This window comes from Manis pentadactyla, chromosome 1 (genome assembly GCF_030020395.1).
Source record: "Manis pentadactyla isolate mManPen7 chromosome 1, mManPen7.hap1, whole genome shotgun sequence".
Taxonomy (NCBI): Eukaryota; Metazoa; Chordata; class Mammalia; order Pholidota; family Manidae; genus Manis; species Manis pentadactyla.
Genome location: NC_080019.1, coordinates 64,053,455 through 64,065,023, shown reverse-complemented (window position 1 = coordinate 64,065,023; position 11,569 = coordinate 64,053,455). Strand labels below are relative to the sequence as shown.

The window sequence follows — 11,569 nt, the reverse complement described above, 5'->3', positions numbered from 1 at the left end:
AGTAGTATAGCCATGCTGCTCTCTTTTTGTTACTATTTGCATGACATAACTTTCTCCATCCTTTTACTTTCAATATATTTGTATCTTTGGATCTAAAGTGGGTCTCTCTTTTACAGCACATTGTTAGATCATTTTTTAAATCCATTCTACCCTTCTCTGTCTTTTGATTGGAGAGTTAAATCCATTTACATTGAAAGTAATTGCTGGTAAAGAGAGACTTAATTCTGTCATTTTGCCATTTGTTCTATACATGCCTTACAGCTTTGTTGTCCCTCGTATCTGGAATTACTGTCTACTTTTGTGTTTAGTTAATTTTAGTAGTGAAAGTTTAAAATTATTTTATATCCTTTTGTGTGTTTTATGTAGCTATTTTCTTTGTTGTTATTGTGAGAATCACATTTAACACCCCAAATTTATAATATTCTAATTTAAATTTATACAAGCTTAGTTTCATTAGGATACAGAAACTCTGCTCTTTCACAGCCTCATCCCCACCCCTTTTGGTTGTTGATGCCCAGTATTGCATATTGTACTTTGTGTCCCCCAAAACAAATAACTCATTTATATGAATTATTCTTCTAAATTATGTAGAAAACAAAACATGGAGTTATGAGTCAAAGATCCATAATACTAGCTCTCAGACTAATAACTTTTCAAACATATTACTCTCTTAAATCACATAGAAAACAAAAAGTAGCGTCACAAAACATTGTTACGATAATATGAGTTTTCATAATTGACCATATATTTACCTTTATTTCTTCATACAGTTTTGAGTTACTGTCTAGTGTTCTTCCATTTCACCTATAGGACTCTGAGCATTTTTTGTAGGTCAGTTCTAATGGTAATGAACTCCTTCAGCTTTTGTTTATCTGGGAATATCTTAATTTCTCCCTCATTCTTAAAGACAGTTTTGCCAGATACAGGAATCTTGGTTGACAAATTTTTCTTTTTGCACTTTGAATATGAGGGCCCACTGCCTCCTGGCACCAGAAATTCTGATGAGAAATCTGCTGCTAATCTTACCAAGGATCACTTGTATTTGATGAGTCACTTATCTCTTGTGGCCTTTGAAAGTTTGACTATAATGTGCCACGGTGTGGGCCTCTGAATTCAACTTACCAGGAATCCACTGAACTTCTTAGATGCTTATATTCATGTTTTTCTTCAAATTGGGGAAGATTTTGGCCATTATTTCTTTAAATATTTTCTCCTGGGACTCCCACAGGTCCCCCAACTCTGTTCATTTTTCTTCAATCCTTTTTTTTGTTCCTCAGACTCAATAATTCCCATGGGCCTACCTTCAAATTTGTTGATTCTTTTTTCTTCTGTAAAAATCTGCTTTTGAATCCCTCTAAAGAATTTTTCATTTCTATTATTGTATTTTTCAGCTCCAGAATTTCTTTTTGGCTTCTTTTTAGGTTTTCTATAATTTGGACATACATGGTTTTCTTGACTTTTTCTATGTTCCTTTGTTCTTTGACTATCTTTGAGACATATGCTTTAATGTCTTTGTCTAGTATACCTGCTATCAGATCTTTCTCAGGAACAGTTTTTGTTGATTCAACTTTTCCTTTGAATGGGCTATATTTTCCTATTTCCTGGTATGCCTTGTGATATTTTTTGTTGTTGAAAACTGGACATTTGACTCTAATAATGTGGCAACTCTGGAAATCAGATTCTCCACCTTCTCCAGGGTTTGCTGTTTTTTATTATTTTTGTCTTTTGTTTTTTCTTGTTTTTATTCCAAGGATCAGCCTGAAGTGTGAATGTAAGGTTTTCTCCAGTCTCTTCTGAACTTGTGTCTGTACCTGTCCCTGGGTATGTACAGTCACTTTCTTATTTTCTGCAGAAATTCAATTTGCTTTTGAAGGTCCTAGTCTTTAAAGTCTGGGGAGAAAAATAAGGGGTACTGGTTCTTTAAATCCCCTGAAAGTAACTTTAACCAAAGGGGCAGGACTTGCAACAGTGGGGAAATGCAACAGCAATGGCTGCCCACCTCTTCGTACTTCTGAAATCAGAAGTAATAATCAGGGATAAGAGCAAGATTCCTGATATTTGGAGGTAAGGGTCCAATTTTCACCCATCTTAGCTCCTGCAAGCTATGTGCAAATTGCTCCAGAAACAGGTACAAAGCTTCCTGCCAAGGTTGGAGGGGGACAGAAAGGGGAATGGGTAGTTGCTACTGTGCTAAGAGCTGAAAATGACCAAAGTTAGCTACATTTGAACATCCAAGCCTTCCCCTGAAAGTTGCAGGTCTTCAATAGACTCCAGAGTTCCAAAATAGTTACATCAAACAGATTCTGCCAGTGCAATTGTTGTCTAGGTGGGAGATAGATTCCTGGTCTTCCTACTCCACCATCTTCCTAGAATCTCAATGGTGCTTTCTTTTAGGAAAACTTCTTTCTGAGGAATGGGACCCATAATAACTGAAGTTCTTGCTAAGGACATCTCTGACACAAGTCACCATCCAGCATTCATCTTTTCATTAAATACTCTAAATAAAATTTCTAACCAGATCCCAAATCCATGATGCCACTAAAGCAGTGCACATGATCACATAAAACCTCCTTATATTTCCTCCACCATCACCAACATCCCCCAGTAGCATTTCTCATCTGGAAAATGAAGTTCTGTTGTGCTCATTTCATGCAAATTATCACTGGCACAGAGAGTAGATTGCAAGATACAGAGACTCGCACATAGAGAAGCCCAGTCTTCACAGGAGCAGATGTGCAGGGTGTGCTTGACAGATGCAGGGTTGCATAAGCAAAAGATTTCAAAATGTATCCTACCCTGGAGACCTCAACCTAGTGTACAACGTTCCTGGCTGGAAAAGAAGAACTGCATCATTCTTTTTTTTTTTTTTTCATATCTTTACCATTACTTGCCCTTGTATCTCCGCCTTCTCTTTCTGCAGGAAACTTTATTTCCTACTTCTGCCCACCAAGTCTCTACCTCCAGATCCGTTTGGTTCAGTTACTGAGAAGCGTGACACACCAGTGCCACTTGGAAGAACCCATTTGACGGTGAGTTGTGGGTGCTTTTTCCTTTACTTAATGAATCATAGGCTCAGAGCATCTCAACCCTGGGACTGCAGGGGCTAGGAGCACACTGAGGGTCTGCAGAGCCCAGGCCCCTGGGGGGTGATCAAGATGCCAGAAAGGGGTGGAGGGTGGTGTCTACACCAGGAATGTTGGAGAGACCTTGACAACAGTGAGGACGTGCAGAACAGGATGGGGGCACCCCTCAGGGCTCAGGTAATAGGAGAGAGTGCAATAAAAGGGGAGATCAAGCAACTCAGGAGAATCAGGCTTCTTGACTGTTACTTGTCTTCCCCTCCCAGCCCCCAAGGGCTTTGAGGAGCTGGAAGTTTCTGTCTTTAATTTTTCTCTCCCTCTGGTCCATATATATGATATATGGCTTTGAACCAACACATGTCTCTTGCCTCAAGAGGTCCACAGAGGCGGACTTGAGGAATTTATTTTTCTGAGAAGCATCTTTTCATCTCTTCTGAAGGATGTGCCCTGACTCATGAAAGCAGCAGGTGGACAGGTGCATTTCAGCCACCATGGCAACTGTCTGCTGTGGTAGGAGTTAGGCAAGCTGGAGTGACTGGGAAAAATGAATAAAAAAAGGAGGTGGCTGGCATTTGAGAGGCCAGTGCAGGTAAACAACAAAGCTTAGAAGACACAAGGTGCAGTGGCCAGGGCAGTTCTCCCTGCATGCCCTCTCCCACCCCCCAATCTGAATTGCCAGAATGAGGGTCTGGGCTGTACATTTCTGATTAAGAAACCCCCTGTGTGATACTGAAGCCCTGCATCGAGAACCACCGATCCAGTCCACACTTTCCCATACAGATGAGATTAGGTCTGTTTTTAATCACAGGACAGCCCCAAAGGCTTCTGCAGTTAAGTGGCTGTGTGCAAGGATCCCCAGTACATCAGTGTGTATAAGGTTTCCCACTGTATTGCCTGGGAGTCTGGTCCAGTGGAACATTTTTATTCTCAGCAGCTTGCAGCCTCCTGGTGCTCTATTATTCAATTATTCAACTGCTAGTTATGTAGTAGCCTCTATGTGCCAGGTTGGGTTCTGGGGAACCAAGATGCCTCATGGCAAAATGAAGATCTCTGCTTTCATGGAACTTATTTTTTGGCATAAATGTGTGTGTGTGTGTGTGTGTGTGCACGCACATGCGTGTGCGTGCGTGTGTATGTGTGTGCATGCATAGGTGGGGCATGCTTGTGTAGGTGAGCGTGTGGATTTTAAGGCCAAATGCCAAAGAATTTCTGCTCAAGGCATGAGAGAATACCTGGAAAATCTGTTAACTGTTGTTCCCCATCCTTCTCTTCTCTCAGAGCCTGGAGATGGGAGCCCCTAAGAGTGTTTAAAATTGAATAGTCCAGGGTTCAAATTCTAGCTCAACCATTGTTTTGTGAGTTTGGAAAAGTCATTTAATCCAGCCATGACTGAATTTCTTCTCTTGTAAAAAGTATAAGTACTTATGTCAAAAAATTGTTATAAGGATTAAATTGATCAATGTACACAAAATATTTAGCATAGCACCTGGAGCTTAAGAGGTACTCAACTAATGATCATACTTGTAATTCTTCAGGTGGATACAATTTTTTTTCCAAGTTTAATTGGAGGTTTTATTTAGTTGCTGCAGATTTCAAGAATCTGGCTCAGACTCGGGGAAATGTAAGATCTTTGAAATGTATCCATCATGAGAGAAATTGAAGAATAAGAATAAGATAAAAGCAATTTCACAGTCATGACCAGGAATAAATTAATATTCCTAAGAATCAAGCTTAATGATGTTAAGTGTCATGCTTATTTTATAAAGAATTTCATACATTCTTTCAGCAAGCATTGGTGCTTGTTTAACCAGGTGCTATCATAAGAGCTGGAGATAGAAACATAATCTAGTCCTTGACCTCATGGAGCACACAATGTGTAGAAGATAATGTGATAAGTACTTTCTCAGAAGCATGCACAGTGTGATGAGATGATAAGAGTGATTAGATAGAAGAGGCAGATAAGGCTTCACAGAAAAGGGGAATTTGAGCAGGAAGTACTGCAGGATGAATAGGAGCCCACCAGTCATCTCAGGCAGAGGGGCAAGCATATGCAAACCCACCGAGGCTTGAAGGAAATGGTGAGTGTGGGGAGCAAAGGAAAGACGATGGCCCTGTCAGAGCATGGCCTCTGGGATCTGAGGAGTGATCAGAGATGAGGCTGAGAAGAAGTGAGCCTAGAAAAGGCATAATGAGTAGGCTAGCATTACCTATGAGGCCCCAATGCATACAAATCAATCAAGGAGCTCCTGGAGGTTTTAAGCTGAGAAGTGCATGATCCAATTTCAGTTTTAGAGAAGACAGATTGGACAGGAGCTTGGTTAGGCATAAGCCATGAGCAAAGGAAAGACCACAACAAAACCAGAAGTGAGAAACATACAGGGCAAGAAAATGGCAGTTGAAAGGGGTGCAGAGGGGATGCATCTGAGAGGCGTTTATAAAGTAGAATTCACATAACACGACATTAACAGTGCACAGCACCTCTCTGCAGCAGGTGCTGCCCTAAGTCCTTGCCTCATGCATTTTCACAGGAACTCAGTGTAGTTTTGTATACATAGAAACAGATAGTTGAAGAAGTAATTAGCCCCAAATTACACAACTTGTAAATTGAAGACAGGATTTAAATCTAGGTCTGTTTGGCTCCAAAGGCCTGGCTCCAAATATTCTGAAGAAGAGGGCCCCCCAGTAATGTCAAGCCCTGCTTCCTAGGCTACGGCATAAATGACAATAGCCAAGGTTAGGTACCCACAAGATGAAGTACATCTCCGGGGGGGTGTTCAGCTTGGGGTGGGTTGGATTTGAGCTTTGTGTATGACACCCACTTTGCTCACTGCTGTATCTCCAGGACCTAAAACTGAGTATGGCCACAGGAGGTGCTCAGTAATTATTAGTTAAATGAATAAACCCAGGGGGAGATAAGCAGTTAGGCAATGGAAAATTCAACTTCTGAGGTGTAGGAGTTGAAAGGTGGAACTGGAAAGAGCTTTGAGAAAAATTAGCCTGCAGGACACTTAGAACTCTGAGATTAGGTGGCATGATTCAGGAAGAACTTTGGAGTGAGAATAAAGAGACAAAAGGTAAAGAGCAGGAGGCAAGGACAGTGCCTGGGGACTCTTGCATGTGGGCAGGCAGTGGAGGCACCAAGGAGGAAAATCAACAAGAAGTTGTGAAATAGGAGCTGGCTGACCTCTTGGAACCAAAGGAGTTTTGAAAGAGCAGAAGGATCAAATGTTCAATGAAGATCACACAGAAATGAAGCTAGGGCATTTAAAATTGGTTGTCACTGCGACCTTGGCCAGAGAGGTCTTGGCAGGATACTGGAGGCAGAAAGTTGAGAGAGGGATCAGAACGCTTTTGGCTGAAGTATCAGAAAATGCAACTCATAATGGCTTATATATATTCTTGTCAAATAACAAAGAGTCGGAAAGCAGGCAGTTCAATGGTGGGCTTAGGTGATGTTGAGACTCTGCTTAGTTTTGCTCCGGTTCTCTGAGTCTTTCATTCACAGTCCCCAGCAGCAAGCCTCACAAGGCAAGCTACAAAAGCAGAAAGGGGTGGGCCAGGGTTTCTTTTGTACTTCTTATCAGAGAAGAGCATGCCCCGAAGCCCATAGCAGAGCCCCCTTACATATTCCCATCCAGGAACGGGTCCCAGGCTTGTGTGCCATCTGCGGAGGAAGTAGAGAGAACGCGTGTCCAGCACTGTTAGCCTTACAGCGAGAGCCGGGCTCTCTGGGGAGGCCAAGGGTGTGCGGAAGTGGCTGGTGGGGCATCTGCTACTAGGCATAAAGGGAAGTGATGAGCCGGCACGTGTGCCCTCAGGGAGATGGCTGCGAAGCACACACAAAGGCTGGGGCGCCGCTGGGGTGGAGCAAGGATACTTTTAAGACCAGGGATTGCAGCAGATATGTTGTATGTTATTTATTCTCTGTTTACAGGACGAAGGAAGATGAATGTTTCCTTCAGCCACAGCGTACTGTCCACATCTCATTCTCTGTTTACAACAAATATCCAGGAGAACAACGAAGAGCCCACCACCTATGACTATGATTACAGCGCACCCTGCGAAAAGGCCGACGTGAGACAGATCGCGGCCAGGCTCCTGCCTCCGCTGTACTCGCTGGTGTTCGTCTCTGGTTTTGTGGGCAACCTGCTGGTCGTCCTCATCCTGATAAACTGCAAAAAGCTGAAGAGCATGACTGACATCTACCTGCTCAATCTGGCCGCCTCTGACCTGCTTTTCCTTCTTACTTTCCCGGTGTGGGCTCATCATGCTGCGAACGGGTGGGGCCTGGGGGACGCGATGTGTAAATTATTCACAGGGCTGTATCACATTGGTTACTTTGGAGGATTCTTCTTTGTCATCCTCTTGACCATTGATAGGTACCTGGCTATCGTCCATGCTGTGTTTGCTTTAAAAGCCAGGACGGTCACCTTTGGGATGATGACAAGTGGGGTCACCTGGGTGGTGGCTGTGTTTGCCTCTCTCCCAGGAATCATCTTTGCCAGATCCCAAAATGAAGATTCCCTCAGCTCCTGTGGACCTTCTTTTCCAGTAGGATGGAAGAATTTCCACACAATCATGCGGACCGTCTTGGGCCTGGTCCTGCCGCTGCTGGTCATGATCATCTGCTACTCGGGAATCCTCAAAACCCTGCTTCGGTGTCGAAATGAGAAGAAGAAGCACAAGGCTGTGAGGCTCATTTTCGTGATCATGATTGTTTACTTTCTTTTCTGGGCTCCCTACAACATCGTCCTTCTCCTGAGCACCTTCCAGGAATTCTTTAACGTGAGTAACTGTAAGAGCAGCAGTCAGCTGGACCAAGCCATGCAGGTGACGGAGACCCTCGGCATGACGCACTGCTGCATCAACCCCATCATCTATGCCTTCGTCGGGGAGAAGTTCAGACGGTACCTCTCCGTGTTTTTCCGAAAGCACATCGCCAAACACCTCTGTAAGCAGTGCCCAGTTTTCTACGGGGAGCCGGCAGATCGAGTGAGCTCAACGTACACCCCTTCCACTGGGGAGCAGGAAGTCTCGGTTGGTCTGTAAATCAGTAGCAGTTTGCTGGTTAATTTAAAGGGAGATAGCAATCTGTAGATGGTAATAAACCTCAAGGGTTTGTTGAAGGACAGAGGCCTGTGAATCTCTAAAGCAAGCGTCCAGGAGCTCCAGGGTTGTTGTACCAAGACAGACTTGTGTCACTCCTTGCACAGCCAACATGTGCTCAGGGGAAGTTCCATGACTACTGTGGGCAGAGACGTGACTCTCCAACAAGCTCATCTCAGTTCCTGGAAGAGGTCACGCCTTGTGCTTTCCTTTTTTCCCAGTCTGCACCACTTCTTAGCTCTCTGACTCTATCAGTCTCCAGTCAAAAGCCTGGCTGGAGGTGGGGAGTGAGGGGAATGAGACCTGCACAGAGCACAGAAGGAGGGGGAGTGCAGCCAGGCCAGTGCGAGGAGGAGGGAGGTGTGAGTGTGGTGGAGCCTGGATGAGGATGGAAGTGAGGGCTTCGCTCATTCATCCAGACAACGTACTGGCCCTTAGCCCCAGCTGCCATCCACGTGTAACTTTGAAGGCTCTGCCAGGTTAGGGAGAGCTTGCGAGCTGTCGTAGCCTTCTAAGAGCTTTGGTTGGGTTTGATGATCCACTTTTGCATCAGTGCATACAAAACATTTTTTCTTTATTGTGGCTTATCTGTGACGACCATGCACCCTGCATCTGAACTCTATTAAATATCATGCTCCATTGTTCACATGCTTCTTAGGCCACATTTCCCCAATGTAAATGCTTATTAAAATTTTTAAATGAAATCCATAATGCATAATCTATAATAAGAGGAAAAAATAAAAGCCCTTGTTTGACCCTTCCAGGGAACAGGGAGGGTTGGAGTTAGGCATTATGAGAAGTGGGGGGGAATAACAAGTGCCTCCATCAGGAGTGGGGCTGCAGCAGGGGCACAGGAGGGTGTGGGGGTGCTGCAGGGGTATTTCCCAAGCCAGCCCAGAGGAGAAGCGGGGAAGACCTCATCACAGCTGCTGGCCCCAGGGAGGCTCTGGCCCGCTCGCTTCCTGTGGCCTTTCCCTGCCCTCCTGCTGCCCCTGTCTCCTGTGCCCACACCGCTCTCCCTGTAGGCTTGCCCTGCTCCAAGAAACAGTTTGTGCGGGTCCAGGAGAGTAGACTTGGGGAGACAGTGAAGGAAGCTGCAGTCAGAACCCCCCATGGGCCCAGGAGAGGGAAAACAGCTGGTGGGGACATGGGGTGTGTTCTGGAGGCAGAGGAGGGGCCTGGAGGCATGACACTCATACACTGGCCTGTGACTCTCACGGTCTGAATTACCAGGCAGGACAGGCCTGGTTGAGGAAAGCTCTAGATGAGTGGGAAAAAAGTGTTGCCCAACTTACCTTGCAGTGCCTCCTTTTTAGACACAGGCAGAGAGCTCAGATGTTTAAAAATGAATGAATAAAGTTAAAATAAAATTAAAGCTGAAAATTGCAATTTGTAAATGTGGAAGGGTATCACATTAAGAGTCAATGTGTCCAAGCCTGAAAGTACTGTATTAGTCGGAGAGACAATTCTGGATTTGAACTTAAAATGTCAGCACATGTAGTATGTTCAGGAGATTGCCAGTTCAACATAAGTAGCTACTGATCAGGGTTTGGAGGTCTGTGATCTCTGGGCTTCTGGAGATGTAGCATCTATATGGTGCCCTCTGGATCACATCACACACTCCACAACTGTTATCTTGGCTGTGTCTTTAGTCTCTCAGACTTGCTGCCAAAAATCTTTCTTTGCATCATAAAGTCTATGACTACACGGGTTCAATCATCTGTGAAGGCTCCAGGGCTTTGGAGATGTCCTCACTGCGTCAAACTGTCCTGTGTGGCCAGTGGGAACTCTGAAATCAAGCTGACTCCTGATCAAAGCTTTCAAATCCTCCTTGTTAAGGAGGGGAGTTGGCTCACTTAAGCAAAGACTTTTGTCTCGGTTGAGACAAGTTAAGAATGTACAAACATGTCGCCCAGTGCATTTCTGATCTGACGCAAGCAAGAAGCACAGGGCTTCTGAAACCTGGCAACTCAGGAGCCGGAAGTGACTATGGTTTTATGCTCTCGCTTTATGACTAGAGAAGGGGGTGGGGGCAGGGAGGCAGAGCTTCACCTTCAGATATTTGTATTATCCCAATGATGCTAATGCATGACTTGAAAAATGCATCAGTGCTCTAAATATATTGTTGCATAAAAATCTGTCTTTTTAACACCTCCCCTTTTCATCCATCCCCCAGCCTCTGGCAACCACCATTCTATTACTTTATTCCATGAGCTTGACTATTTTAGATGACTTGTATAAGTGCAATCATGAAGTATTTTTCCTTCTGTGGCTGTTTTATTTCACTCAGCATAATGTCCTCAGTGTTCTTCTCTGTGGCCGCATCGGACAGGATTTCCTTCTTTTTAAGGTTTGGCTAATATTCTGTTGTATGTATGTACCACATTTTCTTTATCCATTTATCAACATGCACATAATTCCAGTTATACAAGGTGAATAAGTTCTAAATATCTACTTTTCAAATTGTGCCTATAAATACAATACTGTACTATACACTTAAAAATTTTTTTAAATCTGTTAAAAGGGTAGATCTCATGTTAACTATTCTTACCATAATTTAAAAAAAAACCTGCCTGTTTTGTTATATGCGATGTGATAGATTGTCTTATTGTTCACAACTTTTCTCTCCTTCCCCTGTGTCATAAAACATGCCTTTCCTAGCAGTGTGACTTACAGTGTGCCCTACAGGTGTCAGCCCCCACCCCATCCACAGGTGGCTCAGCCAATAGTAAGTGAGCAGAACTGACAGCTGCCCCATCCACACAGAGCATTAAAGTGGTTGGGCCGAGCCTCTGGAAAGGTGGTCCTGCTCAGCCTCAGGAAGGCCCATCCCAGGCCACACCGCACCGGTGAGCTGCACGACACGGGGAACAGAGCCAGGGCCCCGGCCGCACGGCTGCTGCACATCCCAGAAACAAGAGGTCCACATTTGCTGCTTCAAGCTACTGAGTTGTGGGGATTGTTTGCTAAGAAGCACAAAAGCTGACTGATACTTATGGTATGTAGCGACTTCATAAATAAAATTTGGAAATGCCTCCATTTGCTTTTCCATTATGGAATTCAAATGTGACAAACATACCTGAGTGCCAGGCTGGGTCAGATATATAAAGACAGATGTGTGACTTCCCAAGCCCTTAGACCTTCAGGTCCAGAGACCGCTGATGGTGAGACAAGGCAGAGCATGGTGTATTTGTAAATCACAAGGTATTTTGCAGAGTACAGAAATAAAGATACCTGTGAAAATTTTTTGAGAGCCTAGAGGAGAGATGAGTGCCTGAATTAGAGCCCTATATCATAGTCGTAATAGCCACAGTACAATGTTATTGCCATCAAAGAAACTGACACTTAAAGTCACCATCCACCTCCATTTCTGGAACTGGAAA

The 11,569-nt window shown here is 44.2% G+C and overlaps 1 protein-coding gene across 1 annotated transcript; it reads left to right on the top strand.

The window, feature by feature from the left end:
- The first annotated feature begins 2,716 nt into the window (after window positions 1-2,716).
- CCR2 (C-C motif chemokine receptor 2) lies at window positions 2,717-11,182 on the top strand. Its single transcript, XM_036883307.2, has 2 exons — window positions 2,717-3,029; window positions 7,015-11,182. The coding sequence occupies exon 2, from the start codon at window positions 7,026-7,028 to the stop codon at window positions 8,127-8,129; it is 1,104 nt and encodes a 367-aa protein (XP_036739202.2). The 5' UTR covers window positions 2,717-3,029; window positions 7,015-7,025; the 3' UTR covers window positions 8,130-11,182.
- Window positions 11,183-11,569: the final 387 nt, after the last annotated feature.